The sequence below is a fragment of the Drosophila suzukii genome, chromosome 3 (assembly GCF_043229965.1).
Source record: "Drosophila suzukii chromosome 3, CBGP_Dsuzu_IsoJpt1.0, whole genome shotgun sequence".
Classification (NCBI taxonomy): domain Eukaryota; kingdom Metazoa; phylum Arthropoda; class Insecta; order Diptera; family Drosophilidae; genus Drosophila; species Drosophila suzukii.
Window position 1 is genome coordinate 74480841 of NC_092082.1, and position 27842 is coordinate 74508682.

Genomic DNA, 27842 nt, shown 5'->3' on the forward strand with positions numbered 1-27842 from the left:
TTGGGTGTTTGTGGATTTTAAAAGACCGTTTCGGTTTAAATTTTCTAAATATTGACGAAAAAACTCCAGAACATTTGTTAAGCTTCAAAAAAATCAAAAACAACTTCCAAGATTACTCCTCAGTCCAACCAATCTCGCATATATTCACAGGTTATAGCAGTTACATCGCCGCAGTTGGAGCAGTTTTTAATGACGGGACAAATGCCGCAGGGCATTTGCACTAATCCCGTGGGTGGCAGTGGGGAGTTGACCGCCCGGTACACGTGGGATCCATCCTGTTGACGCACACGTTCCGCATTGCCGTCGTACACTACAGTTTTGAGGATGGTCTCCAGGTCGGCCTCCGCCAGTTTGACCTTGCTGATGCCCAGGTCCGAGATGAACTTCTGGACCTCGTTGACCGTGCAGCAGGACATTTGCTTGAAGGCCAGAGGACCCTCGCGCTTCTTCTCCGCATTGTCGCGTTTCATTTGCAGAAATCGTAGGCACTGCTGGTTCAGGACATCCACGAATTCCACCTCAAAGTCCTGATCCTGGTACCAAGCGCCTCCTGTGATGGAGAGATCTGGCTCCAGGTTGTAAAGCATGTAAACCTTTTTCTTGCTGGCCTGGGAGTGAATTATTTGGTATTAGATATTGGGTATAGCGGATGTAACATCGCTTAACCTACATTCACCGACTTCACCGCCTTGATGAGCTTCTTTGTCTCCAGATTCTTGAGGATCTTGTTGAGCTGTATCATGTTCAGGTTGGACTTCATGCGTATGTCTCTTATCCAGATGCCCTTGTTGCCGCCCTCCTCCACGATGCCGTAGACCACCTTCTCCTCGTTGTCCGCATCCTTGGGCAGGGCGCTCTTCTTCTCTGGATCCTTGGCGCGGTACACCAACTTCTCGCCCTTCTTCAGGATCTCGATCCCTCCCTGTTGGAGCAGTATATTCAGGGCCTCCACCCGCGTGGCCGCTGGGACATCGGGCAGCGCCTTGGTCAAGTCCTCGTTGGTGGCGCCGGCTGGAATGCCCTGAACCACAGCCAGCAAAAGTTGGGAGACCTCCGCAGCCATGCTCCCGATTTCTAATGAAGTTTTTGATTTAAAACTAAAATTTATTAAAGAGAACAACACGCTTACCGTAAAAAACAGAATCAAAACAAACGGTTCGGGGAGAATGGCAAGCAGAGATGTGTGACCGCACCGATAAAAAATACCACTCCGTTCAAATATAAAAACTATTTAAATTTTAAGAAATAAAATTCGTATATTATCTCAAAAGAGCCTAGAACTCACATCGAAGTAACAACAAAAACTTCAACAAATAACATTTGTTGTTTAATTTTAATGCTAAGATGTAGCATAAATCGTCGGCTAATCTCAGTTAAAGAAATATTAATAATATTTAATGAATGCATATTCAACAATATTTGTTTGTAAGCCAGTGTTAATTTGACTAGTTGACTAGTAACACCGTCTCTCTGATAAGAATATAAAGGAATAACCCTGCTATTTCCTGCTCATGATTGAAAATATACCGAAAAGTATTTAAAATACCGCAAACGGAAATTTGAAAGTGCTCACGCGCTCATCAGCGAAAGCCGAGTCGACTGTTTTCAATCGCCGAACAGATCGCTTGCCGGACGCACTGTTTCTGATTGGAGTGTTCGCTGCCTGTGCATTTAAATTGAATTAAATAATTCCAAAACAGGAAGAGCAAATACATCTCTCCGCGAGTTTACCTTTATTGTTCAAAAACCAGGTAATTATCAGATCATCTTGGGGTGACCTCAATCGAACCATCATCCCATTTAAGCGCTGTGAAATAAGCTGTGAAGACTTTTGTTGTTTTTGTTGATGATGCAAGCAATTTCTCCACATTATGTAGAATTGAGTTTGCCGCCTCAGAAACCCACTCATACAACCACCGGCGAATTGAATTCGCACACTCATACAATCTCAACAGTGTCTCGTTAGCGGAATGTGTAAAGGTGAAATAGAAGTCATTCCATACGGAGCGCGCTCCAAGTAGGAAAACCCATACCATCGCAATCACACCCTATTAAACACGCCATCGGGAACAATGCAGCAATAATAATCTCGAACTGCTGTAAACTTCCACTATCGCAATTGTTTAATTGCGCTGTGACGACGACACTTGATGAGTAATTTCGCATAAATTTCGTCTGCGCTGGGTTGTCGAAATTTTTTTTGTTGCTTTTTCGGTGTCTCGGTGATAAGCATTTGTTGTTGTAGGGCCGAGCTTAAAAAAGTAACGATGCCAACGTCCTTTCCAGTACAAGTTCAAGGTTAAATTCCCTACATACATAATACATATTACATATTCACTTAACGGTGAGCTCTGGAAAAGCACTTTCACTTTCAGAACTTTTCTCTCGTGCGTTTTCCCGGCGATGAAAGCTGCGTGAGCTTTTGTGGCACGCTTTTTGCGCATGTTACTTACGATAGGCAAAAACGAGAGACAGATAAAAGAAAAGCTATTGAAATGCTCACGCACTTGCATAATGGTAGTGCGAGCGAGATGGAGCTGTTTTTCGTGGAGGAGATTAACTTGTCAAGGTCAGCGTACAGTGGAAATGTAGGTGGAAATGGGACAGTGGGCTCTTTCACGTTTTTCGTTTTTTGACAGCTGATAATAGACGTCTCACAGCTGACGATCGGTTTTTTGTTTACCGTCGCACACACATGCCGACATCACGTGCTCATACGGCTGCACATATGTACATATATTAAAAATTAATTAATACTCCACGATTCGTTGAACCCTCTGTTGCGATTGCCGGCTGGCCTAGCAACGGAGCTTTGCGCCAGTTAACTCCGAAGCTTTGCGCTCTTTGGATAAACTTTTTGCATCCCCTTTTCAAAAGGAGTTAGGGTATGTTGGGATTATGGGGTATCCTGATTTTATCGAAATGTTTCACCAAATATTTTTTCACATTTTATGAGCAAGATTATAATTTCTTGAATGATAAAAAAATGTTAGAAATCCATAGACTTAAAAAAAATTTGATTCTTTAACCATTTACATATGTATATTTTATATTCAATTTTTTATCCAGATCCAATTTGAGCAATACAATTAAATAAAAAAAATTCAAATTTTCACACAGAAGTAATATGTTTTAAAGTATTAACAAAGACACCATTGACCTAATACTCAGGATTCACTTAGATTTGAATTGGCTTTTTAAAGCTATGGCCAAAGTAGGCTTAGATCAACTGAGTACCTAGGATTCCTTGGTCGCTTATACCCTTGCACATACCCTTTCTGTTCGCATTATAACGCTTCTCGCGAAAGTTGGCTCTTTAGGGGTGGCCTGTTGCGTCCGTCTCCCGCCTCTTTGGGCCCAAACTCTCTCGTGGCTCTCAGGGTTTCTGCTCTCTTCTTTTCGGGCTACCGACATTCTGAGCGCTTTTGCTGCGGCTCGGGAAATTTTCCGCTTGCCAAAAAAATCTTTGCGGCAGTCGAACTTTTTGCCTCGTCCTCGCCGCGTCCGATTTCTGATATATTCGGATTTTCGGCTCAAACTTGGAAGACAAATTGCCAAAATATTAAACTCGGCTAGCCGCGGCTTTGTGAGTGTTGTGCGTGGTGTTGTGAGTGCAGCTGGAAGATATAGTCGTCTATATCCCAAGTCCGATCTCGGTTACAAGAGCGATTCCCGTTGGTTTGGTACTGCCCGCTTGGTAGGCAACAAAATGGTGAACGTAACCATCTACGATGAGGCCCCACAGCTGAAGGTACGCCAATGTCACGGGTCTGTAACTTAGGTGAACTGGTCCATAAAGATATACATAATCAGTTGGCAGGCGGGTTTGCCCGATATCAGAGTCATTGGGGGAAAATAAGAAATTATGCAACTGCAACTGCGAAAATTCTGTCGGTCGCGGTCGGCAGAACTGACCTTCGGCGGTGCAGCGATGCCGACGACGACGTAGCTGCACACTTTTCTTCCGCATGCTGCTTTCTCTCTGCCACTCTCTCTCTCCTGCTCTGCCTTTCTCCGGCCCTCTCTTGTGGTCCACCCACATCCACCCAATCAAGCACTTCAAGTACCCACACTTTGTTTACATCAGCAAATTCTACAGCGACAGATTCCGGGTATAGGAAAGTATAGCATAAACAGTAGAAGAATATCATTGTTTTCTAGCTCAGTATGCTTAGAAATTACCTATTATTATATTGATACAGTCGAACTTCCATATCTTAACAAACCATCTGCAACCAAAGAAGACAGACTTATTAGACTTCGAGTTCGGGGAGTTCGAGTTACGATAGTTTAACTGTAATGTGTAATAAGTTACATTTAAATTAAAGGGTTACATTTTGTCATATCTTTGATTTTATCAATGGCTTATTTACATACAACTTACTAAAATCACAATGGAATATCAAGGCCAAGCGTTATCATAGTATTTCGTATTGACATTAGTTAATACTGCATTGATTAAATTAAACTACCCTACATCAAGACTCTATATTGTTTGTCAAACTATTTTGGGTAGCGTTTAGAAAAAATCGATTGGTAGGGCCAGCATTTGGGAAAGACGACTTATGTAGGTGTGTTGCTTAGTCGCTTCTATTTATAAGCTGGTAGTAAAACTTAATTTGGTCGATAAAAACGGTATCGAAGCCTATTCGTAAAAATAACTTTGGGTAATCTCGAGTCTTCCACGTTTTCGGTTCTTATATGCTGGGGCTCTAACTGTGTTTCATAATTTCTATTTAATATTGCTCATGGGGGTTGATTTCGATTTCATAGAACTCGTTAATTTGGCAAGAACTAAAATTGTGAAATAGAAAAGTTTTAGTTGCTATGGAAAGACTTTTGATAACTTGTGTAGTCACTTGTGCCGATATCTAAAGACAAAAGATTGGAAAACTATAAGCAGTTGTTTACAGACTTGACATTGTCTTAAATAAATAAACTTTAAAAAGATTGCACCAGTTGAAACTGGAACAGATGGCTTAAATGCCATTTTGTAACCGGCTCATCAAACTATAAATAGTAAATAAACCATTGTATAAGAAATGTAGGTTCTAATTGGCTAAGAACGGTCAATTTCCACATATAAACTCCAAAAATGTGTAAACCATTCGCCCTCTATTACGATCTTGAAGCAAACATGAAAGGTGTCCAGTTCGGTTTTAAACATAGTATCCCATTTCCGTTCTTCCAGCCCAACGAAGTACCGCAAAACATGGCCGCCGGAGCTGATACCCAACTGGAGCACATGTGCCGTCTGCAGTTCGACTCGCCAGTGCCCCATGTCCGTCTGTCCGGAATCGTGTGCACCATCGGTCCTGCCTCCAGCAGCGTGGAGATGCTGGAGAAGATGATGGCCACCGGCATGAACATCGCTCGCATGAACTTCTCTCACGGATCGCACGAATACCACGCTGCCACCGTGGCCAATGTGCGTCAGGCCGTGAAGAACTACTCGGCGAAGCTGGGCTACGAGCACCCCGTGGCTATTGCCCTGGACACCAAGGGACCCGAGATCCGTACTGGTCTGATCGGAGGCAGCGGCACTGCTGAAATCGAGCTGAAGAAGGGCGAGAAGATCAAGCTGTCCACCAACAAGGAGTTCCTGGAGAAGGGCTCTCTGGAGGTGGTGTACGTGGACTACGAGAACATTGTCAACGTGGTGAAGCCCGGCAACCGGGTGTTCGTCGACGACGGTCTGATCTCCCTGATTGTGCGTGAGGTGTCCAAGGACACCATCACCTGCGAGGTGGAGAACGGTGGCTCTCTGGGATCCCGCAAGGGTGTGAACCTGCCCGGCGTACCCGTCGATCTGCCCGCCGTCTCTGAGAAGGACAAGAGCGATCTGCTGTTCGGCGTGGAGCAGGAGGTGGACATGATCTTTGCTTCTTTCATCCGTAACGCCGCCGCTCTGACCGAAATCCGCAAGGTTCTTGGCGAGAAGGGCAAGAACATCAAGATCATTTCCAAGATCGAGAACCAGCAGGGTATGCACAACCTGGACGAGATTATCGAGGCCGGTGACGGTATCATGGTGGCTCGTGGAGATTTGGGTATTGAGATCCCCGCCGAGAAGGTGTTCCTCGCCCAGAAGGCCATGATTGCCCGTTGCAACAAGGCCGGCAAGCCTGTGATCTGCGCCACCCAAATGTTGGAGTCCATGGTGAAGAAGCCACGTCCCACTCGCGCTGAGATCTCCGATGTGGCCAACGCCGTGCTCGATGGCGCCGATTGTGTCATGTTGTCGGGTGAGACCGCCAAGGGCGAGTACCCGCTGGAGTGCGTCCTGACCATGGCCAAGACCTGCAAGGAGGCTGAGGCCGCCCTCTGGCACCAGAACCTCTTCAACGACCTGGTTCGTGGCACCTCCACCATCGATGCTGCCCACGCAACTGCCATCGCTGCCGTTGAGGCCGCCACCAAGGCCAAGGCCGCCGCCATCGTGGTGATCACCACCAGCGGCAAGTCGGCCTTCCAGGTGAGCAAGTACCGCCCACGCTGCCCCATCATCGCGGTCACCCGTTTCCCCCAGACCGCCCGTCAGGCCCATCTCTACCGTGGCCTGGTGCCACTCATCTACAAGGGTGAGTCTCCCATCATTCATTGAAATGCAAACATTCTATTCCAACCATCTTGTGCTCGCAGAACCCGCTCTTAATGACTGGCTGAAGGATGTCGATGTGCGCGTCCAGTTCGGCCTGCAGGTGGGCAAGAAGAACGGCTTCATCAAGACCGGCGATTCCGTCGTTGTGGTTACCGGCTGGAAGCAGGGCTCCGGCTTCACCAACACCATCCGCATTGTGTAAGTTTTTATTTTACTGTGTACCTAAGAAGGTGGTCATGGGATTATGGCTTATAAATTTTGAAGGGCTAAGGATCATAGAATTTTTGACATCCTTATACAGCCTAGTGGTTTTACTTTTGTGTGATATTTTTTAGAAACCTCATACTAATATATTTTTTTCCTTTCCAGCACCGTCGAATAAATTGTATCGCTCAGGAAGTACCTGAATGCATCGCAGCCGCCACGGGCGTCGCGTTGATTACTGTTAATAACCAAGTTAATTTATTAATTACACAATATTCGGAATATTGGAAACTGCAGGAGGCTGCTAGACCCGCTGTCAAAAGCGCCGAAGGCCGGCCCGGGCCTCAAACAGACACACAAATATAATATACCATTGTTGAATAATATAGATTTCTTCGAAAAGTATAATAAAGTCATCACTGTATTTATGTATGTATGGAAACTTAAGAGGAATGTTATTTACAAGGATATCCAGATAATCTTATATAAATTATATTTAATGAACTGTGTTGGAAAGTTAAGAACTTACTCATCTTGAGTCATAAGTTTAAAGCTTCGTTCAGTTCATAGAAAATGTATGACTTTTTACGCTTTGACAGAACACTTTAGATTCTTTTGGCTTCGGTTTCTCAAAAATTATTCAAAATTCATCCGTACGCAGGAATTGCTTGCCTGAGGGCAAAACCACCTGTATGTTCCCTGTCGAGCCTAAGATATCGCTGCTATGCGAGCAATTGCAAAAAGAAGAAGGTGAGTGGGTGGTGGCTGGATCTTAGGGCATCTACTAACTAATCCCCGCTAGGAACCGCCGAAGTTCCGGCTGGACCGCGGACCCTTTGCCTCCCAGTTGGATTACCAGTCGCGGCTGCAGTACCAGGCACCTGCTCTGAGTGTTCCCCTCAGCGGCATCATATGCACCATTGGGCCCTCATCCAACTGTCCGGAAGTGCTCCTGGAGCTCATCCGGGCGGGGATGCGGGTGGTGCGTATGAACTTCTCTCACGGCACCCACGAGTACCACTGCCAGACGATTCAGGCGGCTCGCAAGGCCATTGCCATGTACGTCGAGCAAACGGGACTGCCCAGGACAGTGGCCATTGCTCTGGATACCAAGGGTCCGGAAATTCGGACGGGCAAGCTGGCCGGTGGCAGTGACACCGCTGAGGTCGAGCTGAAGCCCGGGGACAAGGTCACTCTGAGCACCAAGAAGGAACTGGCAGATAAGTCCACCAAGGAGACCATCTACGTGTACTATCAGCGATTACCAGAGCTTGTGAAACCCGGAAATCGGATCTTTGTGGACGACGGACTGATCGCCCTTTTGGTTAAGGAATCCAAAGGGGATGAAGTGGTCTGCCAGGTGGAGAACGGTGGTAAGCTGGGCTCTCACAAGGGAATCAATCTGCCAGGCATTGCGGTGGATCTGCCCGGCGTAACCGAGAAGGATAAGCAGGATCTCAAGTTCGGGGCGGAGCAGAAGGTGGACATGATCTTCGCGTCATTCATTCGCGATGGAAAGGCTCTGAAAGAAATTCGTCAGGCCCTTGGACCGGCGGGTGATAACATAAAGGTCATCTCCAAGATCGAAAACCATCAAGGCCTTATTAACATAGATGAAATTATCCGAGAATCCGATGGCATAATGGTGGCCCGAGGTGATATGGGTATTGAGATCCCCACAGAGGATGTTCCGCTGGCCCAGAAATGCATCGTGGCCAAGTGCAATAAGGTCGGCAAGCCCGTCATCTGCGCCACCCAGATGATGGAGTCGATGACGGCGAAGCCACGACCCACACGTGCTGAAGCCTCGGATGTGGCCAATGCGATCTTCGATGGATGTGATGCTGTAATGTTATCGGGTGAGACCGCTAAGGGCAAGTATCCGGTGGAGTGCGTCCAAACCATGGCCAGGATCTGTGCCAAGGTCGAGGCTGTCTTATGGTACGAGAGTCTGCAAAACAGCCTTAAGAGGGAAATTCGGACGAGTGCCGCCGACCATATTTCGGCAGTGACCACAGCCATCGCGGAAGCGGCTACGGTGGGTCAGGCACGGGCCATCGTGGTGGCCAGTCCGTGCGCCATGGTGGCCCAGATGGTCAGTCACATGAGGCCGCCTTGTCCCATAGTGATGCTCACGGGATGCCAGTCCGAGGCGGCCCAATCCTTGCTCTTTCGGGGCATTTACCCACTGCTCGTCGAGGAGATGGTCATTGGAAGCCTGAACTTTCGACGCATCATGCAGTCGGGCCTGAAGCTGATGGGCAAGATGGACATTCTTGAGCCGGGCCAAAAGGGATCGGTGGTGTTGGTTAATGCCATGTCCGCGGAAAAGATCACTTTCCGGCTTTTCACCATCCGTCAGCAGACCAAAGAGGAGCGGGATCAGGAGGAGCGATGCCGGAAATTGGCTTTGGAACAGCGCTGCAATGAGAGGGCTGAAAAGGAGGCCTGTAAAAAGCAGAAGCTGGCGGATGAATGCCGGAAAATGCGCGAGGCGGAAGAATGCAAGAAGAAACAACTGGCCGAAAAATGTAAAAAATCCGAGGAAAAACCAGCCGTGTGCCCGAAAAAAGAATGTCCCAAGAAAGACGATGAGATTGCGAAATGCATGCAGATGGAGATAGAGAGAAAACGGAAAGAAGAATCTGAAAAGTGTTGCAAATTAGCTCAAGACGAGAAAAAACGCAGGGAAGAATTTGAGCAAATCTGCAAGAAAAACAAAGAGGAGGCTGAGAGTTGCAAGAAGAAAGATGAGGAAAACCTCAAGATGATTGAGGCGGAAGTGGCCAAATTAGAAGCTGATGAGAAGGCCAAGCGTTTAAAGGAGGACGAGAAAAGGGAAGCGGAACTTATAAACTGCAAGCAAATATGCGAGCAAAAAGAAAAGAAAAAACTGGCTGAAAAGTGCAGGAAGCAGGAGCATGAAAAGAAATTGGCAGAAATGGAGAAGAAATGGAAACAGGTTGCGGCCAAGAGAAAGCAGAAAAGAGAGGCTGAGCTTTGCAAGAAAATGGCTGAGGAAAAGGTTTTAAAATCCGTGTGCAAAAAGCTGAAGGAATCTCTCACGGATCCTGACAAATCCAACAAGGGCTAAAAATAGGCTTAAATTCTAATATTCTCATTAAAACTACACAGAGCAGTATAATTTTGTAAATAAAATAAAATGTATACAAATATTAAATATAATATTATTTATTTACCATGTTTTTCTCGCTAAAACTCAATCGGAAATTTAACTGCCATAAATTTAAAATTAACAATCGATATTTCCAGGGCAAACCGGGACTTGTCGTTGGCCTATCGACAGCCCGTCTATCGAATTGCACCATGTACACAAATCACGTTGAATTTCCTCAAATTGTGAAACATTAATGCGAAAGAAATTATAATTCGGTTTCATCGGGAGGAGCTAGTACCATGTCATTACCCACGACCAAAGCTACCACGGCGACGGCAACCCACGCGGTTGTCCAGGCCGTGGAAACCTACATTCAGAACCAGAATTTGCTGGGCGAGATCGCCGAACTTGACGACATGCTTTACGACCTGGTTGTCATGCACAAGGACAACGAGTTGGCCCTGAAGCGGGTGCTTCAGTGCATCCACAACCTGTTGCAGACGAACAGCAAGTGGAACGTACGGTTCGGCCCGAAGGTGTTTCACAAACTGGTCTCCGTGGTGATCGCGGACAGCCGGGAGGATTCAGTGAGTCGGCGGCAACTTTTGGCCAATTTGCTGGTCTGCGTGCAGCTCCATGTGAGGAAGTTCCCACGCATCGAAGCCAAGTTCGTACTACAACAGCTCTGGTCGCTCAGCCAGAGCAATGAGCACCAGCCACATGCAGCCCAGATTTTAGTCCACCTTTTCGATGATTTTATCAACAACCTGGGAAAGGACTGCGCCCAGGAACTGCTGGCAGTGACCCAGAATCTTCTGCAGTCAGAGGTGCGTGAGGACCGCCGTTCGGCCTATTTCCTCATGCATAAGCTGCAGGAGATCAAGGATGTGTTTGCCGCCCTTCAGTGTAGCGAACTTCAGTGGAGCGCCTATGTGGGCATAATGGAGAACCTGGAGGAGCAGCAATCTCACCTGGTGCTGCCCACTTTGAGCACGCTGCTGCCGCGCGTTGGATTGATGTCTAAAGACTTGAGTGAGGAATGGCTGGGCTGGCTAAGGATTCTGTGCATACGCCTCTTGGGCGACAACAACATCCTTGTCCTGCGTTGGACTCTCAAGTACTTTCTGTCGCATTTCAGCTTGGCTCAGCTATCCCGCTTTAGTCTGCTGACAGAATTCCTGTCTGCCACCAATCGAACGCAGCTTTACAATCCGGAGGTGGCTGATTGCCTCACAGAGCAGCAAATAAATGATTTCATGGCGGAATACCCGGCGGAACTTTTGCTGGAGGCGCTCGTTCAGGTTCCGTGGCATTGTGTACCCCTGCTCCATTGGCTGAAGGGCTGGGGACTAACGCAATTGCCGGTGGTTTCCAAGGATCTTTTATTCCAGTTAAGCGCCCGCATTCGCGTCCTTCAAAATACTGTTCTGCGTGGTACTGCTATTAACTGTGTTATCTTTTCTTTAAGTGTAAGTTGATCTGCAATACTATTTTAATCATTTAATGATATTTGCTTTTCCCAGCCCACAATAGACAGTCTGTCTTTGGCCGACTACCTGCTGTTCATCGAGTCTCTGTACAATACAATCGACCGATTTGAAGAGCATTATCGACTATTAGACAAAATAGAAAATTGTAGCGATATTGAGGAACATCTTGCTAATTTCAACAGTCGATGCTGCGAACTTGTCTCTCAAATGGACTATAAATACGATGTTTTTGTTGCGTTTTTGGAAAGATTACGGACAGTGCCAAAAGCCAAACACGGTTGGTGGGGTCTTTTACCCATATTTCTTCACCGGGACCTGGATAGGCCCGAGAAATATTTGGATTTCTACCGCTCTGTGTATTGCATAGATGTATCGTTGCTTGAGAGTGGTGTGAGTCTGGAGCAGATGCAGCGGCACCTTCTAGATCGTTTGGATTGCAAGACCAGAGAGGAGAAGTCATTTGTGCGAGAGCACTGCGTTGATCTCTTCGTTAAGATAAACCTTCCAACATGGAGCAAGTTGGAAGAGTTAAACCTTAAACCCTTGGAACTTTTGGATCAGGGCACTGAAACTACATTTTCCACCTTGACAAATATCTTGTCCTCGCATAACCAGCCTTTAGCAGATGAGAACGTGTTGCCCGCTTTGATTTCGCGGGTTGGGAAGCTTAATATTAGGGAAGCGTAAGTTTTAAACAAGAAGAAAGTGGTTTTTTTTTCTAATATTTTGTTTAATTCGTAGGCAAGCCATTTTAAAATATGCGGTAGACAATCTTACTGCAGAAGAGTATGAGAAATGCGTATTGGACATTTTGCAAAAAACCACCTTCCTTTTGGGTACCATGGACTGCGAAGAATATATAAAAGCACCGGCATCGTTTGTTCTAAAAAGATTGCTGGAAGGAAAAGCCACTACAGGCGATGCTCGGTAAATGAATTAATATTAATTTAATTTAATAACAAATCACTACATACAACGTTAATAATAATTCCACAGCATAGAACGCGCTTTTGAGCTTACGTTTGGCCAACGTCAGGATCCAGAAGCCGTGTCTCGAGGGCAATTTATTCATTATGCAAAAAACAGTAATGGCTTGGATGTTAGCTGTATCTGTGACGATTTGCTGAGAATGAACAACGAATTGTCCAGAAAGAAACCTCGCTACTTCGCCAACTGCAGGGAGCACAGAACGAAAATGAGAATTGCAACAGCTCTGCTTGACCTAAGCAACAGATGGAAATGGTCGGAAGCTTTGTGGGAGGCCGTCTTGTGCCCCAGCGATCAGCCTAACATAAGTTTTATGTACGAGTACCTTGTATCCAAAATGTTGCCTAGCATCGAGCCTTTATTGGAACAACTGAAGCTGCTGGCCACTCTTAAGCCCAGCCAACAAATGTCTCTTGTCTCTGTAGTCCACATATACTGCTTGTCGCGCTGGGAAAGTCTAAAACTAGAACAACTATCCCAAATTTTTGAAATCCTGTTGCCTCTAACAATGGGAGCAAATTTTCAGACACGTCTGCTGGCCCAATTGGTTTTGCATCGTATTTGTACTCAGTGCGAAGTAAGCAGGTATGTCCTGTTTATACCATTATTGTATGAAAAGTTTGTAATGATATGAATATATTTTCAGCATTCAAATTCCATTCGCTGGTGCATTGAAGAAGTCAATCGAGACCACTTTGGGCGGCAAATTGAATGAGTTTCAAGGCGAAGCTAGACTTTTGTTACCGGAGTTATGCTTAGAGTGTCCGACATCCGAGTCTGGTGCGATTCTCTGGATGACAAATACACCCTTTGATGAAAACACTAGTTTCGTTAGCTGTCGATATGCCTTTCGAGTAAAGCTTGAACGTGCTCGCGAGGCATTTAAAGCGAAAAAGTCCGGTCTAACACCGGAGCTGTCGTCGCCTTTGGGAGCATCTAACGGAAATGTGCAGAGAAAAATGAATCCGGTTGGAGACATATATCCGGAGAGTGACTTTGTGGATGCGAGCCAAGCTCCTAATAACCACGAGCTCATTGTGGTGGCTTCTCTTATAGACAAATTGCCAAATTTGGGTGGACTGGCGCGCACTTGTGAAGTACTGGGCGTTAAGACCCTGGTATTGGGTCTGAAATCACAGGCAGAGAAAAGCGATTTTACGAATTTGAGGTATGTATACATGTCAATCGAATTATATAACCTATTGCATTTAAACTTCATTTAGCATGACTGCGGAGAAAACTTTAAACATAATAGAGGTAAAACCGGAAACTCTAGCTGAATTTCTGCTAGAAAGACAAATGGAGGGCTACAAAATCGTTGGAGCCGAGCAAACTGCACACAGTACAAACTTTGCCGACTTTAAATTTCCCAAGAAGAGCATTCTATTGTTGGGGTAACTAGTTAACTTGGCTTATTATATCGAAATTCATAATTTTCTATCTCTCAGGCACGAAAAGCACGGAATTCCAGCGGACCTGATTGGATTCTTGGACTATGCCGTTGAAATCCCCCAGTTTGGTTTAGTGCGATCCTTAAATGTTCATGTGACTGGATCACTTTTTATTTGGGAGTATTGCAAGCAGCATTTGACTAAAGAGTAGCCTCATTTTTTGGACCCCGGTTGTATAATTCACAATTGCCTTATAAAACCTAAGTTTGTACATATGTAGTTACTGTATAAATAAGACAGTGTAAAATAATAAATGTTTATAAAATTTTTATAAAATGAACTAAACCATAACGACCTAAGTATATTTGATTACTATTATTTTGAGAATTCAACAAGTAAATTGATAAAAAACAAAATCAATTTTTAAAACTTGAAAATTAGCGGCTTTTTATCGATAAATAATCAAGTGACACGATTTATTGTCGATACTTGAACAGCTGATCTGAAGTAAAGCAAGAGAGAACGCTGTGGTCGATAGCCTCGATACCTTAGAAACCCCTTACTCAGCTAAGGGGATTGCGAGAAAGATATCCAGGTAGCAAGTATACATATATATATAGTTTCCGAGATCTCAGCGTTCATCCGGACGGACAGACGGACATGGTTAGATCGACTCGGGTAGTGACCCCGATCAAGAAAATATATATTTTGTAAATTCGGAAACATTTCCTTCTACCTGTTACTTACTTTCCGACAAATCTAATATACCCAACTACTCTACGAGTAACGGGTATAATAATAAACCACAATGCGGCAGTGTTATTTCGACCAGCCCAATTACCCATAAGATGATTTAAAAACCAAAAAAATAATATTTAAAAAATAACAACAACCCAAAAAACAATTTCAAAAAACAGCCATGAGCTTCTCGGAAAACACCTCCGATTCGGAATGGTAAGTCCCCAAACCTAGAGAAAACTCTAACTCTTACCGAAATCAACGTTTTAGGAAGGAGGCCAGGGTAAAAGTGCAAAGAACCATCAAGCAAACCTCCAAAAGGCGCAAGGAGCAGAGGTCCCCTACGTTCAGGACCCTGAAGCCTAAGTACAACCAGAAGTTCTGCGAGAAGTGGCTGAAGATCTTCGAGCCGTGGCTGCGCCGGGCGGCCGAGGATCCCAGCAAGCCCTTCTGTCGCGCCTGCCAGTGCACCATGGACTGCAATCGCTGCCACCTGGTGCGCCACGAGCGGACCACCAAGCACAAGCGCAACCTGGAGGCCCTGCTCACCAACGGCGAGGGGGCGGCGCTCCAGGAGTTCCGGATTCGTCAGCAGCGCAGCAAGTACTATCATCAGCGGAAGTCAGCCATGCGGCAGGAGGAAGAAACAGTGGAGGAGCCACGGGTGGAAAGCCCGGCCTTGAACCCGCCCCCTGAAGATCCCGTGCCCATGGTGGTCATTGCAGATCCTAAGTCCCCCTCTTCGGCCATCGAGCAAGTAACTTTTCCCAAGCAAGAGCTCCTATCGGAGACAGAGGTTAACACAAAACCCTCACTCAGCCTGCCAATTCGCAGTGAGTCCTCCTCTGTCGCCTCCAATCAGGAGGGTCTCAAGCTGCTCATGCAGATCCACCAGGACAAGAACGAGCTGATGGACTCGTTCCGCGAGCTTATGGGTAGCCAAAGAACACTAAATCACACACCGCCGCCCAAGGAGAAGAACCATGTCGACCTATTCTTCGAGAGCGTCAGCTCCAGCGTGAAGGCTTTGTCCCCAAAGTTGGTGGCCGAAGCCAAGATGCGGGTATCGCAGCTGATCTGCGAACTGGAGCTGCGCGGCCTCAGGGAGAACAGTCCCAAGGAGGCGATGAATCCAAACCAGCAGCCTGGTTTTAGCGGGACCAGCTGAGCGACAAAGGTCTATGCCTGATTTTTTATTTATTTAAATAATATATTTAAATATCATGGTGTATTTTCTGTGAAAAACTAAGTCCCACTTCAAGCGAGACCTTTAGATTAAGCTAGTCTGTTTATTAAATAAAACAATTTAAAGAAATCTAAACTAGTTTTTTTTTTTGAAAAGGAAGTTGGTAATCGTACCTTTCCAATTATCGATAGCTTCGATAGTCAATCAACAAGACTGTTGGCAAATATTATTAAAATTAAGTAAATAGAGCAGTCAATTGCCTTAGTGTTGTATAAATATTAAAAACAAGCATGTGGAACAGAGCGGATGTGTATGAGAGGGAGACCACACAAAACGAGGAAAACGAGCAGGAGGATATGAAGGTAAAGTTGGAAAATTCCCACATAATTTACCAGGATTAAACGCTAATCATGCATTTGCAGCACGGGAGGTCAAGTTCACTGCACACCAATAGCATCTATATGGCTTCAAGGCGAAGTCAGCTACCCTACTCGAGGCCAATCCCCCAGAACCGGCAGGAACTGCTCGACAGCATCGGGCGGGATCGAGAGGTCCTGGGGGCCTACTTCCAAAGACTGACCTCGCAGCGAGAGGAAGCCACGTCTTCGGACTTAGCATCACCTAATCCTCCTGCTCTTCAGAGAAACAGCTACGACCTGTTTTTTGAGAGCGCCTGCATCAGTGTCAAAGGCTTGCCGCCCAAATTGGCCGCTGAAGCCAAGAGCCGCATCTCCCAGATCATCACTGAGTTCGAGATTCGCGCCATCTCCGAAATGGAAGCCCAGCAGGAGCGCCAAATGCAGGCGCAACCCAGGGTGGATAGTGCGAAGGGGATTGTCTACGAGTTTCGTCCCTGCTCGTAAAGTAGGTTGGGTGTTTGCCTTAACTCATCTAATACACTCACTTCACATTTGGACGTCACCTTACTCTGGACTATCAAAATTCACAATAAAATTTAAAGCGTTCTACATTTAGTAAACACACAGGCGGTCATTTGGTCGTGTTTCGGCCCTAAATTATTTAAAAACGTTGATTTAAAAGTGGATCGATGGACGGAAAGCTGAAAGTATGCATGATTGGCGCCGAGGGCTGGTAGGTTTTCCGATTGCCAAGCTATAGACCCATCTATATCCTCCGTGATTGCATTTTTCAGGGGCTCGGCCATTGCAGCCGCCGTGAGCAATAATGTCTTGAAGGGAGACTTCGACAGCCGGGTCCATATCTATGTCTACGATGAGATGATTCGGAACAGCGTCCTGTCGGAAGTCATCAACAGTCGTCATGAGAATGTCAAGTATCTGCCTGGGATCAAGCTGCCCACAAACCTGGTGAGGCCACTTTATTTTGTTACTGCAATAAGAAACAGAATTAAAACAATATCATTTTCAGATCGCTGTTAATGATCTATTGGAAGCTGCCCAGAATGCAGATATCTTGATATTTTCCACGCCCCATGAGTTCGTCAAATCATACTGCAACATACTGGCTGGAAATCTGAAGGAGTCTGCCTTTGCCGTGTCCATGACCAAAGGCTTGATGCGCGTGCGGGGCGAGGAGATTGGGCTTGTGTCGCACACCATCAGCGAGCGACTGGGTATCCCGTGCTACTCTATGATGTCCGCCCATAGTGCCATGGAAATGGCTCAGGGAAAGTTGTGCAAGGTTACCATCGGTTGCAACGATGATGCTCATGCCAAGCTGCTGACCGCCGTTCTGCAGACCAAAAACTGCAGAGTTATTTCTGTAAATGACGTTGATGGGGTGGAGCTTTGTGGAACGCTTTCGGACGTCATTGCCCTGGGAGCAGGATTTGCCGATGGGCTGCGTCTGGGCGAGAACGCCCGCGTGGCTGCCATCCACCTGGGAATCAAGGAGATGATGCGCTTTATCAAGACGTTCTTTCCGTCCGCCAAAATGTCGACATTCTACGAGAGCTGCGGCGTGGCGAACTCAGTGGCCTCGAGCTATGGTGCGTATAATGCTAGGAACTGTAATTTATTCATTGTAAATGTTAAATGCCATCCTCTACAGTCAATGAAAACGCCAACTTCGCCAAGAGTCTAGTTACCTCGGACAAAACGATTGAGGAAATAGAAGCCTACCTCCACAAGGGCCGCAGGATATTAGGACCAAAGGTGGCCAGTGATATAAATGTATTGTTACAGAGAGAGCTTATGCAACACGAGTAAGCAGAACAGTAGCGAGAAGTTGAAACATTTATGCGCTAAAAATTCCATTTAAACATACAGATTTCCGCTTTTTACGGCCATTCATCTTATTTGCCAAAGTGATGCTCCGCCGGACCTTATGCTGGAAGCACTGAGAAATCACCCAGATTTGAGGTAAAGTGAGTGTATTGTCCAAGAAAATTGTAAGCCATCATTATTCTTTAAACAGCAATTCGTCGATATCGCAATTACTAAACCATGAGAAGGGCGAGCCAAATATGGACCTTGTGCTAGATCAAGTGGCTGACACCCTGCCCAAACTGAGGACCGCCTTAGATAAGGTATTGACCGAGGCCGGAAACGAGAGTTTTAAGCATCTAAAGGTGACGGAAGACTGGACGGAAGTCAACGACTACGACGTCGAAGAGACGGATCGGCGACAAGTGGTGTCACAGGATGAGATTGAAGAAATCCCCAAACAACTGAGTGTGCAAGCCGCCCGCCTCCATAATGACATCCTGGACGGGAATGTGCAGGTTGCCTTTAAGATGGACATTGATGAAGGCGATCGGCATGTGAGGCTCTTACTGGAGGAGGACCGAGAAGCGAACAGAATAGAGTCTGTTATATCACCAAGATTGGTTGCAGGCCAAGATAGTAATAACAGCGGCAGGGGTCAGGAACACTTTATAAACTCTTCCTCTGAGCACATGACAAACAGGGGCCCAGACACGCCTGATGTTCTGGACCTAAGTTCCGAATCTGAGCCACTGGATTCCTTAAACAAAAACAGCCTGTCAATGGATGATCCGAAGTCAAATCCCTCCAAACTTTCAGAGATGGCTAATCTGAAATTGAAAATTGACAAACAAGAAGCAGCCAATTCTAAAGCTCAGGAAAATCTCATAAAATCAATTAGGCAAACTATTCAAGCCCTCGGTGACAAAGAAAAAATGGAAAGTCTAATCGCTAACAGTCAAATAAAGGAGGAAACTTTGCAAACGAAAAGCCAAGGAGAGGAGGAATCTTGTCAACTGAAAAGCCAAATGGATGAGGAAATCTCTGAACCAAAAACAGAAATGGTGGAGGAAACTTCTCAACTAAAAAGCCAAATGGAAGAGGAATCTTCACATATGACAAGCCAAATGAAGGAGAAAGCTGCTCGCATAGAGAATCAAATGGAGGAGGAACCTTCTCAACTAAATAGCCAAATGGAAGAGGAAGCCCTTGAACTCAAAGACCAAGTGGATGAGGAAACTTCAGAACTGAAAAGCCAAATGGAGGAGGAAACATATGAACTTAAAAGCCCGGCAGATGAATCCGAATTGGTTGGACACAAAGTTGAGGAAGAACAACGTCTTGAAGAACCAACAGACAAACAGCAGTACAAATTGAAGTCAAATACTGAAAACCTTAAAGCGCTTATGTTTAACGAATCCGAAGAGCCTTTGGAGGCCGAAAAGCTTGTTGAAATGAAGCTACAAGACGAACACGATTTCGATTTGGACGAGGAGCCAGCCATAGCAAACAAAAACCGTACTTACACTAAAGAGAACATGGAGCTCGAGGAGCTGCTCGAGTGGCAAAAATTAATGCGAAGAGAGAATGATTTTTACTCCCCAGCAGAACTGGAAGATCCCACAGCCTGGGAAGACAATTCCAGACTCCCAATCGAGCATGAAGATAGACTGCAGGATATGAATAGCAACCAGGAGGCAGAACTCATTCAGGTACGGGCAGAGAAAAAGGAGGTCAGCGGAGCAGAAAATGAGAAACTGTTGAACAAGGTGGACGATGCCAACTTCCGCTACCACAGCGAAAACAAGGGAACTGAGACTGGTCACCATGAGTGGGATTGGCTAAAGAACAATGAAAAGATAGATACCGACGAGCGCATGACGGAATTTTCCGTCAACGAAATAGATGAAACACTCAGCAAATCTGACCAGGATAAGCTGGAGAATCTTACACATCAACTTAATGAAGCTTTGCAGCATGATTTGGAGGTGATGTCGGCTAGCCGGGGTGATGAGTCCAATGAAGCCCTGTCCGGCGAGGATTTAGATCCCGAAGCTGCTAAGAAAATCACGGAGCAACCCACTCCCACTCAAATTCCTGCAGTGCCTTTGCCGATGCCACTACCCAACAAACAGTCGCACATCCGTGAGGGCACTCCCCAGTTCCAGAATCCGCCCCGATCTGTTCCTCCACCTTCGCCTCAAACCAAACCGCCCTCGCCCAAAGAACAGCAGCCCCATCCCACGAATGCACCCTTCAAATTCGAGCAAATGAATGAAGTCATTCAGCCGGAGATGTCAATTGCGGATCAGGAGGTCGCGGAGATGTCAGTTTCGGATCAGAAGGTGCCGGTGGCTAGGAAGGTGTCCAAAATAGAGCCGTTAGTTGAGCCAGTGACTAAGGATGTCTCAACGCCGGAGCCACCGAAACTCAAAGCGGAAACTTCACCTAAGCAGAGCAGGCCGGAGAACAAAAGAAACCAGCAAAGTGACTCCAGTAAACCACCTGGTGGTGCCACACCTACAGAACAACGTATAACCACGGGAATAACCGAAAAGCATCGGCGAAATATAGAAAACCAGAAGGCCCAGCTGGAAAGAATGGGAAAGAAGATCAGTGTTATGCGGAAGGGTCAAGACCGTCGGGTCAGCTACAGGGGAGAAAACCCCTTCAGGGGGCAGCCGGATCTAGAGTCGAGGCCGCCGATGGACACCAGTCACGAAAAGGACAGAGCGGGAGAGTCCCAAGGTTTGGGTCATCAGCGACGCAAGGTGGTGGTGACGCCACCCTTCCATCCCCCTATCAATCCTCGAATGCGAGTGCCACGGCCACCTTTTGATGGACGGGATCATGAGTTCCATACAATGAGCATTAGACCGGTGGGGGAACACCTTGTTTCGGCGGGAAACTGGCCGCCCATGCCTACAAATCTGAGGCCGAAGCGCACCTCCTTGGTGGCCACCATACAGGTGAAACAGTTTGGCGCACTGCCCAGCCAGGGGCAGTCTATCCAGCGACCCTGGCTGAAGATTCCCTCGGGAGTTCCCCGCACGCCCACGTTTACAAAGATCATTTGCGCCCTGCAGTTGGGACTGCTGGCCACCTACCTGGCTCAGCGAAGAAGGGACTAGTCACTGGATAAGCAGCTAAAGATCCAAAGATTTAACCAACCCTAGCTCGGCGTTTCGATTCCTTTGATGCAAGCACTAGCAGCTCTAATGAATATAGAATACTTTAATTTTTATACAAATAAAGGGTGTTACGTCTTAACTTATGGCTATAACCAGATCAGTTCTTGCAGCTGCTCCGGCTGCAGCGGCACGAAAGGTTGTCGGTGGAAGATGAGCCTGTTTTCCTGCGACTGTAGTGGCCGGAAGTTCTTTTGCAGCGGACGACCCAGGTTGTCGCGAACTTGCCAGAACTTGGGTAGTTCCTGGTGGGAGATGGGAAGCACTTCGCTGAACACATGCCACTGGACCACCGGTGAGCATGGTGGCGTCGTAAGGGAACCCTTGTATGTGAAGAAATTTCCCCTGTCCAGGTTTCCCAGCAACGACCCCAGAGTGATCCGTTCCTGCACCGTGTGACTGCTGTTAAAGTTTCCCAAATGAAGCAGTGAACTGAAGATTTCATGAAGTCCGGGCTGGTAGAATGTAGGACCCGCCTAAAAATAAAATAGGTCGATCAGAACCAGCCCATAGTATTAAAGGAAAATCTAAATATATTCAATATCAGTAAAAAAAATCAATTTATTTTTTGAGTTGTGAGAATATATACTTGATATTTAAGTTAATGTTAAGACCCTGTATAAATTTATTAAATTTTTTGTTGTAGGAGATTATTGATCTTTACTTACCCGCACAACCTTAAAAAGCACCGCCAGTACGGACACTCCGTCGCTATTGTTTACTGCTTCTTCAAGAGTCAGATATTTGGTATTCCGATGGACAATGTGCATCTCCAGATCAAATCGACGGCCGTTGAGCACATGTTCCGATCCCTTGCTCTCCGGGGATCCCCAATGGAAGTGCACGGCCTCAGCCTCGTAGCAGTCTTGCAACAGACCTCCTGTGACATAGGGTCTCACGCCATAGATAGTCGTCGGCACCTTAAATTCAACTATAAACAGCATGGATAACTTTGTTAATTCGGTAAAAACAAAATATCCTTATAAATACCCGTATGTCCATTATTTGTCACGGTCACTAGGTCATCAAAATACTCATCGTATACCCCGAATACTAGCGTGGGCAAGCTGAGAGGTATTACTTTGCGTCTACTTATCGCAATTGGCGACTGATCTGAACCTCCACAATGGGGGAAGTTATCCTGCCACTTCGCTGGCGATTTGTAATCGAAATCATTAGACCTAAAATCTGAAAAATATTAAGAGAAAATAAATAATATTTTAAATAATATGTTAAAAGCATGTGAATTATAACTAGGTATGGTGTTTTTAGGATACAACGCCTATTTTCCATTATACTTAAACAAGTCCTAGAAATAATTATATCTATTTTACATTTAATTTAATCCATTATTGGGTAATCTTCAGATCCCATATCTCTACATTTTCAACCAGAGGCAGGCGTGGTCACTTTGCAAACCATTAAGAAGGCCGTTGAAGCAATTTCTGCACTTGCCAATTTCCAAAAACGTCTCCGCAATTTCAGCAATCTCGCAGAGCCTACGGTTATGTCTAAGCGTAGCATAATTGCTTGATTTCGGGCTCGGACCATGGAAACCTCCTTTTGTTTACATTGTTCCAAACGATGGATCGCACACGCCGGTCTTATAACAATGGATGGTACTTCGACATCTACTCCGCCCCCGAAATTGACGCGCTCATTGGCTTTCATGGGGCATTTGTGGATGCAAATTTAATTATTGTTATTATTTACAAGCCACCGGGTTGTTTGCTATCCATTAGATGAACCGCGATGAGACAGTTTTATGGGCGTCGAGTGTGACATATGGGGGTTTGGTTGGGGGAGATGGCTCATAAATTCCTATGGATATGAGGCCTACGTAACAGGCAGCGGTGGTACATGACCGTTTCACGTCAAAATGTCTTAAAATCTGGGGAACTGGGTCTGTAGACTAGGCCTTATCGATCCATTGATGGATGTCTGTTGTCTCAATATCAAGGAGATCCACTAATGTATCGTATTGTTTGGATACGACACAGCTCACTGGCTTGCATTTTGGTACTCACTTGCGGCGAACGGCAAAAGAAGTAGAATTCGCTGATAGAAGTCATCAAAAGCCGGAAAATGCATTTTCCACCTGATCACCCGCTATAAATCTAGTCCAAATTCGAACCACACCGTAACCCCTGACCGAAGACCAAAGCTATGCACGCACGTTTCTCTGCAGACTGAACCACGATCGGCTTAGACCAAAACCTTTATACCAAAGGGCCCCAGTCTGCTGGGTCTTAGTTTCCGTCACTGGGAGAGCCGCATTGTCAAACGCTCGACGGAGCAGCAATAGATGGTAATCTCGACTCGAAGTTGTCATACCCGGTACTGGAGTTCGGGCGCCATTACCCCAAGATTGCAAGGTAATAATTGAAAAACGGGGTTCGATAGGGACAAAAAAGATTGCACAAATGGAAATTCTTTGACATAAATTATGGAGTCAGTCGTATATTATCTAGGTTTTGCTACTTCCTGTACCAATATATCATCCCATTTATAAAAAGTACGTCTAAATATACAAAATATATACAAACAAATGAACCACTTCAAAAATTTCAGTTAAAAAGAAAAAGCTTATTCCTTGCTGCTGATGTATTTGACAAGAAAAATTTGTTAGGTTATTGAATACTACATTCCCATAAGAGGTCGTAATTTAAAGATTTTACGTTTACCGCAGATCTGTCAACGCTAATATTCTCTAGGATAGGGAAAAACAGATATAAACCCATATGTACTATTTAAGGTATTATTTCATTTTAAGCTAATCCATTAATGTTGTATTAAATGTTGATTACAATTGAATATTTAATGATATTATACAATACCCTGCAACATATATATACTTGATTTTTTTTTAACATAGTTAACATGTCTTATTTTGAATCGTACATAAATCATGTTTATTTTGATCTCTGCTTATGACATCCTCTTGTCACATACATACACAAGTCATATTTTGGGCTTCTTGGTTGGTCCTTGAGTTATATGTTAATTTTTGAGCTTAGCTTAGAAAGGCAACCCGACTGCAGACTCTTGAGATCCAGTTTTCAGTTGAATGTCTTTTGCAGCTGCGGAATGCAAAGAGTTTTCATTATTTCCCAGATGTATCACACAATCGAAATATAGAACATGGCTTTTATACTTTTTACTTTTACAATACGAACAGCTTTCAGGTGAGTTTGTTTAACAAATCAGCTAAAATTAAATACGAAATTTCCTTTCGCGCGTGGCAGATATTTTTGGGCTTAATGCAGATAAAAATTGTGTTGAAATACTTTTTAATAGTGTATTTTAATGTTAATTTGCATAAATGGAAAAGTTCTAACACAATTTAGTGGTTTAGTACATTTTGAACCTTTATTTGAGTTATATTATGATAAGTTATAGCTTATTAACCTCTTAACTTATCTCTCTGTTCTAAGCAATTTAATACCTCTTTTATTTCTAGGTGACACAACAAAGTGGAGATGCTACAGATGAAATCTTATTGTTGGCAAAAGGTTTTTTTGATGTGCCAGATTCACCATAGTTTTTTCTACCAAAGCAACAAGTAATTATAGGAAGTTTGGGTAAGCCTGAGACAAAAATACTGCTAGAAAAAACGTTTAATGTGCATTCGTTTGCTGTTTAACAGCCTAGTTGACCGAAATGTAAACAGTTCGTTTTAACTCAGACAACAAAAACAAGTACAAAAATTTCAGTTAATGTTGTTATTATTATTGATTTTCCCCAGTCGATTCGAAATTGAGCGTAAAACCCAGCGAATCAGCTGTTTGGCGGCAACGAGAGGAAAACAAAACAATTAAATATCCGCCGCAGCCGCAGAAAAAAAAAAAAAAAAATTAAAAACAACTGCGCCGCGATAAAATTGTTTGCCAATAAGAATCGGGCTTAGTGCGAATTGGCATCCGAAAGATACAGGAACGTGGTGGCTGCAGCTGCACCAGGAAGACCATGGTTTTCTTCAAGTTCTTGAAGAGCAAACTGTAACGTATATATAAAAGCACACCACATCAACGTAAACATACGCGAATATCGAAAAAATACAAAAAAGATACAAAAAAGATACGTAAAAGATACGATACAACACCAAAGGGAATAACAATGCGCGAAATCCAGGCGTAAGTATGCGAAGGTGTGGGGGCGTTGTTTACGTCTAGGAAGTATCTGGTATCTCCATCTCCAAGGTAGAGGGTACCGAAGGTACCTGGCCGACATAGGTGGGGAATCTGGAGGAGAATCACAGAGTGAGAACCACAGCCGCCAGACAGACAGAGCACAGATTGGGATTGAGATTGAGATTCGAACCGAGAATGAGGCGAGCAAAACACAAAAGCCCAAAACGACGCCAAGCCAGAAAATAGTATCTGTGTGAATGAATGGGCCAGTTTCGTGGGGGTGTGTTCGTGTGATTATGCTGCCGTCTGGACATCAGAATCAGATAATGCGAATTATATTTTGTTTTTGTCTCGTCATGTTGGCCGAGCCGCGCGCTTTTTTTGCCGCGCTTTGTATCTATCAGATACACTAGCCGAAAATATGTGCGGAATGCGCGGTGCTTTCGTCGTATGTCGGATTTTTCTTCTATTCTGTTTTTGTTTTTATTTTTTTTTGTCGGGGCTTCGCGGGGAGTCCGCCGCTGGACCGCGCTTCAATCGCATCCGGACGGTGTCGAGGTGAGCACACGTTCGAATTCTCCAGTCTCCAGTCTCCGGCGCTCGGCAGTTGTATGCGCACGAGTATATCTATACCTTCACCCTTATCATCCGCGAAACGACATCCGCCGGCAGCCATGAGGTATATGTTCCTCCACAGATTGCAGTTCACCCCCAGCTAATCGGGCGGTTAAGCCCCGCACTAAACTTTATGGTGGATAAACCAAATAAACCAAACAAGCGAGGCCATATAAAGCCAGAGCTAAGCACCGAGTGCCACTGCATTCGAATACGCAGAAAACCTGTGACCCACCTAATGTCAACAACACGTACCGCCAGTACCGAAACTGTGATCCAATTGCATCAACAAAAGTGTTTAACCTTGATCGCTTTTTCTAAAGTTTTAAGTCCCTCGGAAATATAAACATTACACAGTCACTATGTCTCGTATAACTTCATTTATCATGATCGTTAAGGTGGCAAATAATAATGTTAAAGAAAATATCATATACTGTCGAACTTCCTAAACTCGAAGCACCATAAAACTACATCGAGTTATAATAAACCTTTAATGAACTTTTATAAGGACTTCGAATTAAGGAAGTTCGAGTTACAAAAGTTTAAGTACATATTTAGAATAATATTTGGCTAGGTCAAACACCTCTCACACATAGTACTTAGTACAGTAGTTCTTCATCGGATTCTGAACTAACCATAATACCACATCCTCTCTTTCAGCTCCCAATTTATGACGAAGACCAATCGCTTGGTGGTTTTGCGGCATGGCGAAAGCGATTTCAACATAGAGAACAAATTCTGCGGGTGGCATGATGCGCCCTTGAGCGAGTTCGGTGAGATTTAAATCTAAAATAATCCAGAAATATCTGGTTAATAATAAACCATTAATTATTAAAAATTAGGTATCCAGGAGGCTTTAACCGTGGCCATTCCTGCACTGGCCCAATCTCAGCTGGAATTCGATGTGGTCTACTCATCCGTACTAAGTAGATCGCGGCAAACTGCCGAATTGATTCTCTGCAAGTTGAACTGTGCCTATGTGCCCATAAAAGAGGATTGGCGTCTATGCGAACGGCACTACGGAGATCTGACGGGTTACCGGAAACGGAAAGTGGCCGATCGCTACGGGGAGGAGCAGGTTCAGGCCTGGCGACGAGGATACGACTGTGTTCCGCCGCCCATCGAGGAGAGCAACCGCTACTACTACACCATCTGCAGTAATCCCATCTTCGATGACGTTCCTCCCGGCGAGTTCCCGCTCTCCGAGTCCCTGCACATGTGCGTCGACCGGGTGAAACCAGTCTGGAAGGAGGTCAAGCGGGAGGTGCTCAAGGGCTCCCGAGTGCTGATGTGCGTCCATGGCACTGTGGCACGAGCCCTAGTTCAGCACATCGAGGGTGAGTCATCTATAAATAAAGAAGCCATATAGAGTCAAAACATTTGCTTCAATTTGGTCTTACAATTTGCGAGAATAGACAAAAAAAGCTTTTTTGCTAGGCAATAGATAAACAAAAAATAATCTTAACCTTTCCAAGTAATACCCCTCTACAAGTTCTTTTGATCTAAAGTTTTACATATGGAAAGTCAAAATTATATTTTATATAGTATTATTTTGTTTTATTTTTGAATTAAAAGAATATTATTTTTAACCTTTATCTTATTATAATTATGTAACCCATTTTCCACAGGAATCTCCAACGAGGCCATCGAAAAGGTCAACATTCCTAACTGCGTGCCACGGGTCTACGAGTTCGATTTAACCACGGGAGGCTTGGTGGGCGGCGCCATTAACCTGGGAGATCAGGAGTATATCAGGCGGAAAACCGCCCAGGTGGCAGCCATTGGTGACTGATTGAGGAAAATCCCTCGACTTTTGTGGAATTTACATACTTGAGCCCTTTGGAGAAGTTTTTTGCCTTCGCTGCTTGAAGTCTGAGGAGCTCGGCTGTTTAGGATATTATAACATTTATTTATTTGTCTAACCCGTCTGATATTTTCGGCCAAAAATATACAATTTATACAAAACATAAATTTCGGATTACGAATTGTTTGCTTTTTATTATTTGTA

At 45.0% G+C, this 27842-nt stretch overlaps 9 protein-coding genes across 15 annotated transcripts; 7 read left to right on the forward strand and 2 right to left on the reverse strand.

The window, feature by feature from the left end:
* Positions 1-114: 114 nt before the first annotated feature.
* On the reverse strand, positions 115-1229 carry Polr3F (RNA polymerase III subunit F). Its single transcript, XM_065865600.2, has 3 exons — positions 1130-1229; positions 671-1074; positions 115-608 (listed from the first exon to the last, which is right to left on the reverse strand). The coding sequence occupies exons 2-3, from the start codon at positions 1061-1063 to the stop codon at positions 120-122; spliced, it is 882 nt and encodes a 293-aa protein (XP_065721672.1). The 5' UTR covers positions 1064-1074; positions 1130-1229; the 3' UTR covers positions 115-119.
* A 361-nt stretch (positions 1230-1590) lies between these two features.
* PyK (Pyruvate kinase) lies at positions 1591-7247 on the forward strand. Of its 2 annotated transcripts, none has more exons than XM_065865597.1 (4): positions 1591-1751; positions 5192-6581; positions 6643-6799; positions 6971-7247. In XM_065865597.1, the coding sequence occupies exons 2-4, from the start codon at positions 5213-5215 to the stop codon at positions 6981-6983; spliced, it is 1539 nt and encodes a 512-aa protein (XP_065721669.1). In that variant the 5' UTR covers positions 1591-1751; positions 5192-5212; the 3' UTR covers positions 6984-7247. The 2 variants fall into 2 exon arrangements, with proteins under 2 accessions (XP_065721669.1, XP_036672950.2); XM_036817055.3 differs by lacking the exon at positions 1591-1751 and adding an exon at positions 3469-3751.
* A 168-nt stretch (positions 7248-7415) lies between these two features.
* Positions 7416-9960, forward strand: LOC108020495 (pyruvate kinase). Its single transcript, XM_017088826.4, has 2 exons — positions 7416-7555; positions 7608-9960. Exon 2 carries the CDS (start codon positions 7779-7781, stop codon positions 9897-9899), a length of 2121 nt encoding a protein of 706 aa, XP_016944315.4. The 5' UTR covers positions 7416-7555; positions 7608-7778; the 3' UTR covers positions 9900-9960.
* A 154-nt stretch (positions 9961-10114) lies between these two features.
* On the forward strand, positions 10115-14136 carry LOC108020482 (uncharacterized). Its single transcript, XM_036817223.3, has 7 exons — positions 10115-11392; positions 11447-12096; positions 12155-12340; positions 12410-12985; positions 13047-13568; positions 13624-13794; positions 13849-14136. The coding sequence occupies exons 1-7, from the start codon at positions 10223-10225 to the stop codon at positions 14000-14002; spliced, it is 3429 nt and encodes a 1142-aa protein (XP_036673118.3). The 5' UTR covers positions 10115-10222; the 3' UTR covers positions 14003-14136.
* A 297-nt stretch (positions 14137-14433) lies between these two features.
* On the forward strand, positions 14434-15850 carry LOC108020496 (protein suppressor of variegation 3-7). Its single transcript, XM_017088827.4, has 2 exons — positions 14434-14745; positions 14800-15850. Exons 1-2 carry the CDS (start codon positions 14711-14713, stop codon positions 15695-15697), a joined length of 933 nt encoding a protein of 310 aa, XP_016944316.2. The 5' UTR covers positions 14434-14710; the 3' UTR covers positions 15698-15850.
* Positions 15851-15902: 52 nt separating this feature from the next.
* LOC108020516 (protein suppressor of variegation 3-7) lies at positions 15903-16694 on the forward strand. The gene is made up of 2 exons (XM_017088851.4): positions 15903-16077; positions 16138-16694. The coding sequence occupies exons 1-2, from the start codon at positions 16006-16008 to the stop codon at positions 16576-16578; spliced, it is 513 nt and encodes a 170-aa protein (XP_016944340.2). The 5' UTR covers positions 15903-16005; the 3' UTR covers positions 16579-16694.
* On the forward strand, positions 16666-21171 carry Gpdh3 (Glycerol-3-phosphate dehydrogenase 3). Its single transcript, XM_017088848.4, has 6 exons — positions 16666-16807; positions 16869-17043; positions 17105-17684; positions 17747-17900; positions 17965-18057; positions 18113-21171. The coding sequence occupies exons 1-6, from the start codon at positions 16764-16766 to the stop codon at positions 21030-21032; spliced, it is 3966 nt and encodes a 1321-aa protein (XP_016944337.4). The 5' UTR covers positions 16666-16763; the 3' UTR covers positions 21033-21171.
* CAH8 (Carbonic anhydrase 8) lies at positions 21116-23437 on the reverse strand. The gene is made up of 4 exons (XM_017088849.4): positions 23117-23437; positions 22080-22277; positions 21758-22020; positions 21116-21565 (listed from the first exon to the last, which is right to left on the reverse strand). The coding sequence occupies exons 1-4, from the start codon at positions 23178-23180 to the stop codon at positions 21179-21181; spliced, it is 912 nt and encodes a 303-aa protein (XP_016944338.3). The 5' UTR covers positions 23181-23437; the 3' UTR covers positions 21116-21178.
* A 1330-nt stretch (positions 23438-24767) lies between these two features.
* LOC108020517 (phosphoglycerate mutase 2) lies at positions 24768-27805 on the forward strand. Of its 6 annotated transcripts, none has more exons than XM_017088854.4 (4): positions 24768-25087; positions 26495-26607; positions 26677-27171; positions 27463-27805. In XM_017088854.4, the coding sequence occupies exons 1-4, from the start codon at positions 25056-25058 to the stop codon at positions 27624-27626; spliced, it is 804 nt and encodes a 267-aa protein (XP_016944343.3). In that variant the 5' UTR covers positions 24768-25055; the 3' UTR covers positions 27627-27805. The 6 variants fall into 6 exon arrangements, with proteins under 6 accessions (XP_016944343.3, XP_016944344.3, XP_016944342.3 ...); XM_017088855.4 differs by having other exon boundaries at positions 24769-25222; XM_017088853.4 differs by lacking the exon at positions 24768-25087 and adding an exon at positions 25769-25898.
* The last annotated feature ends 37 nt before the right edge of the window (positions 27806-27842 follow it).

Excerpts from the sequence above, each read along its gene's own strand:
- Polr3F (XM_065865600.2), bottom strand. The coding sequence starts at position 1,063 with ATGGCTGCGGAGGTCTCCCAACTTTTGCTGGCTGTGGTTCAGGGCATT. Across the intron at positions 609-670 it reads AGGCGGTGAAGTCGGTGAAT|GCCAGCAAGAAAAAGGTTTA; the intron begins GTAGGTTAAGCG and ends ATTCACTCCCAG.
- PyK (XM_036817055.3), top strand. The coding sequence starts at position 3,710 with ATGGTGAACGTAACCATCTACGATGAGGCCCCACAGCTGAAG. Across the intron at positions 3,752-5,191 it reads ATGAGGCCCCACAGCTGAAG|CCCAACGAAGTACCGCAAAA; the intron begins GTACGCCAATGT and ends CCGTTCTTCCAG. Across the intron at positions 6,582-6,642 it reads GGTGCCACTCATCTACAAGG|AACCCGCTCTTAATGACTGG; the intron begins GTGAGTCTCCCA and ends TTGTGCTCGCAG.
- LOC108020495 (XM_017088826.4), top strand. The coding sequence starts at position 7,779 with ATGCGGGTGGTGCGTATGAACTTCTCTCACGGCACCCACGAGTACCAC.
- LOC108020482 (XM_036817223.3), top strand. The coding sequence starts at position 10,223 with ATGTCATTACCCACGACCAAAGCTACCACGGCGACGGCAACCCACGCG. Across the intron at positions 11,393-11,446 it reads GTGTTATCTTTTCTTTAAGT|CCCACAATAGACAGTCTGTC; the intron begins GTAAGTTGATCT and ends TGCTTTTCCCAG. Across the intron at positions 12,097-12,154 it reads AAGCTTAATATTAGGGAAGC|GCAAGCCATTTTAAAATATG; the intron begins GTAAGTTTTAAA and ends TTTAATTCGTAG.
- LOC108020496 (XM_017088827.4), top strand. The coding sequence starts at position 14,711 with ATGAGCTTCTCGGAAAACACCTCCGATTCGGAATG. Across the intron at positions 14,746-14,799 it reads AACACCTCCGATTCGGAATG|GAAGGAGGCCAGGGTAAAAG; the intron begins GTAAGTCCCCAA and ends TCAACGTTTTAG.
- LOC108020516 (XM_017088851.4), top strand. The coding sequence starts at position 16,006 with ATGTGGAACAGAGCGGATGTGTATGAGAGGGAGACCACACAAAACGAG. Across the intron at positions 16,078-16,137 it reads ACGAGCAGGAGGATATGAAG|CACGGGAGGTCAAGTTCACT; the intron begins GTAAAGTTGGAA and ends ATGCATTTGCAG.
- Gpdh3 (XM_017088848.4), top strand. The coding sequence starts at position 16,764 with ATGGACGGAAAGCTGAAAGTATGCATGATTGGCGCCGAGGGCTG. Across the intron at positions 16,808-16,868 it reads ATGATTGGCGCCGAGGGCTG|GGGCTCGGCCATTGCAGCCG; the intron begins GTAGGTTTTCCG and ends TGCATTTTTCAG. Across the intron at positions 17,044-17,104 it reads TCAAGCTGCCCACAAACCTG|ATCGCTGTTAATGATCTATT; the intron begins GTGAGGCCACTT and ends TATCATTTTCAG.
- CAH8 (XM_017088849.4), bottom strand. The coding sequence starts at position 23,180 with ATGCATTTTCCGGCTTTTGATGACTTCTATCAGCGAATTCTACTTCTT. Across the intron at positions 22,278-23,116 it reads TCTTTTGCCGTTCGCCGCAA|ATTTTAGGTCTAATGATTTC; the intron begins GTGAGTACCAAA and ends AATATTTTTCAG. Across the intron at positions 21,566-21,757 it reads TGCTTTTTAAGGTTGTGCGG|GCGGGTCCTACATTCTACCA; the intron begins GTAAGTAAAGAT and ends TTTTATTTTTAG.
- LOC108020517 (XM_017088853.4), top strand. The coding sequence starts at position 25,831 with ATGCGCACGAGTATATCTATACCTTCACCCTTATCATCCGCGAAACGA. Across the intron at positions 25,899-26,494 it reads CATCCGCCGGCAGCCATGAG|CTCCCAATTTATGACGAAGA; the intron begins GTATATGTTCCT and ends CCTCTCTTTCAG. Across the intron at positions 26,608-26,676 it reads TGCGCCCTTGAGCGAGTTCG|GTATCCAGGAGGCTTTAACC; the intron begins GTGAGATTTAAA and ends ATTAAAAATTAG.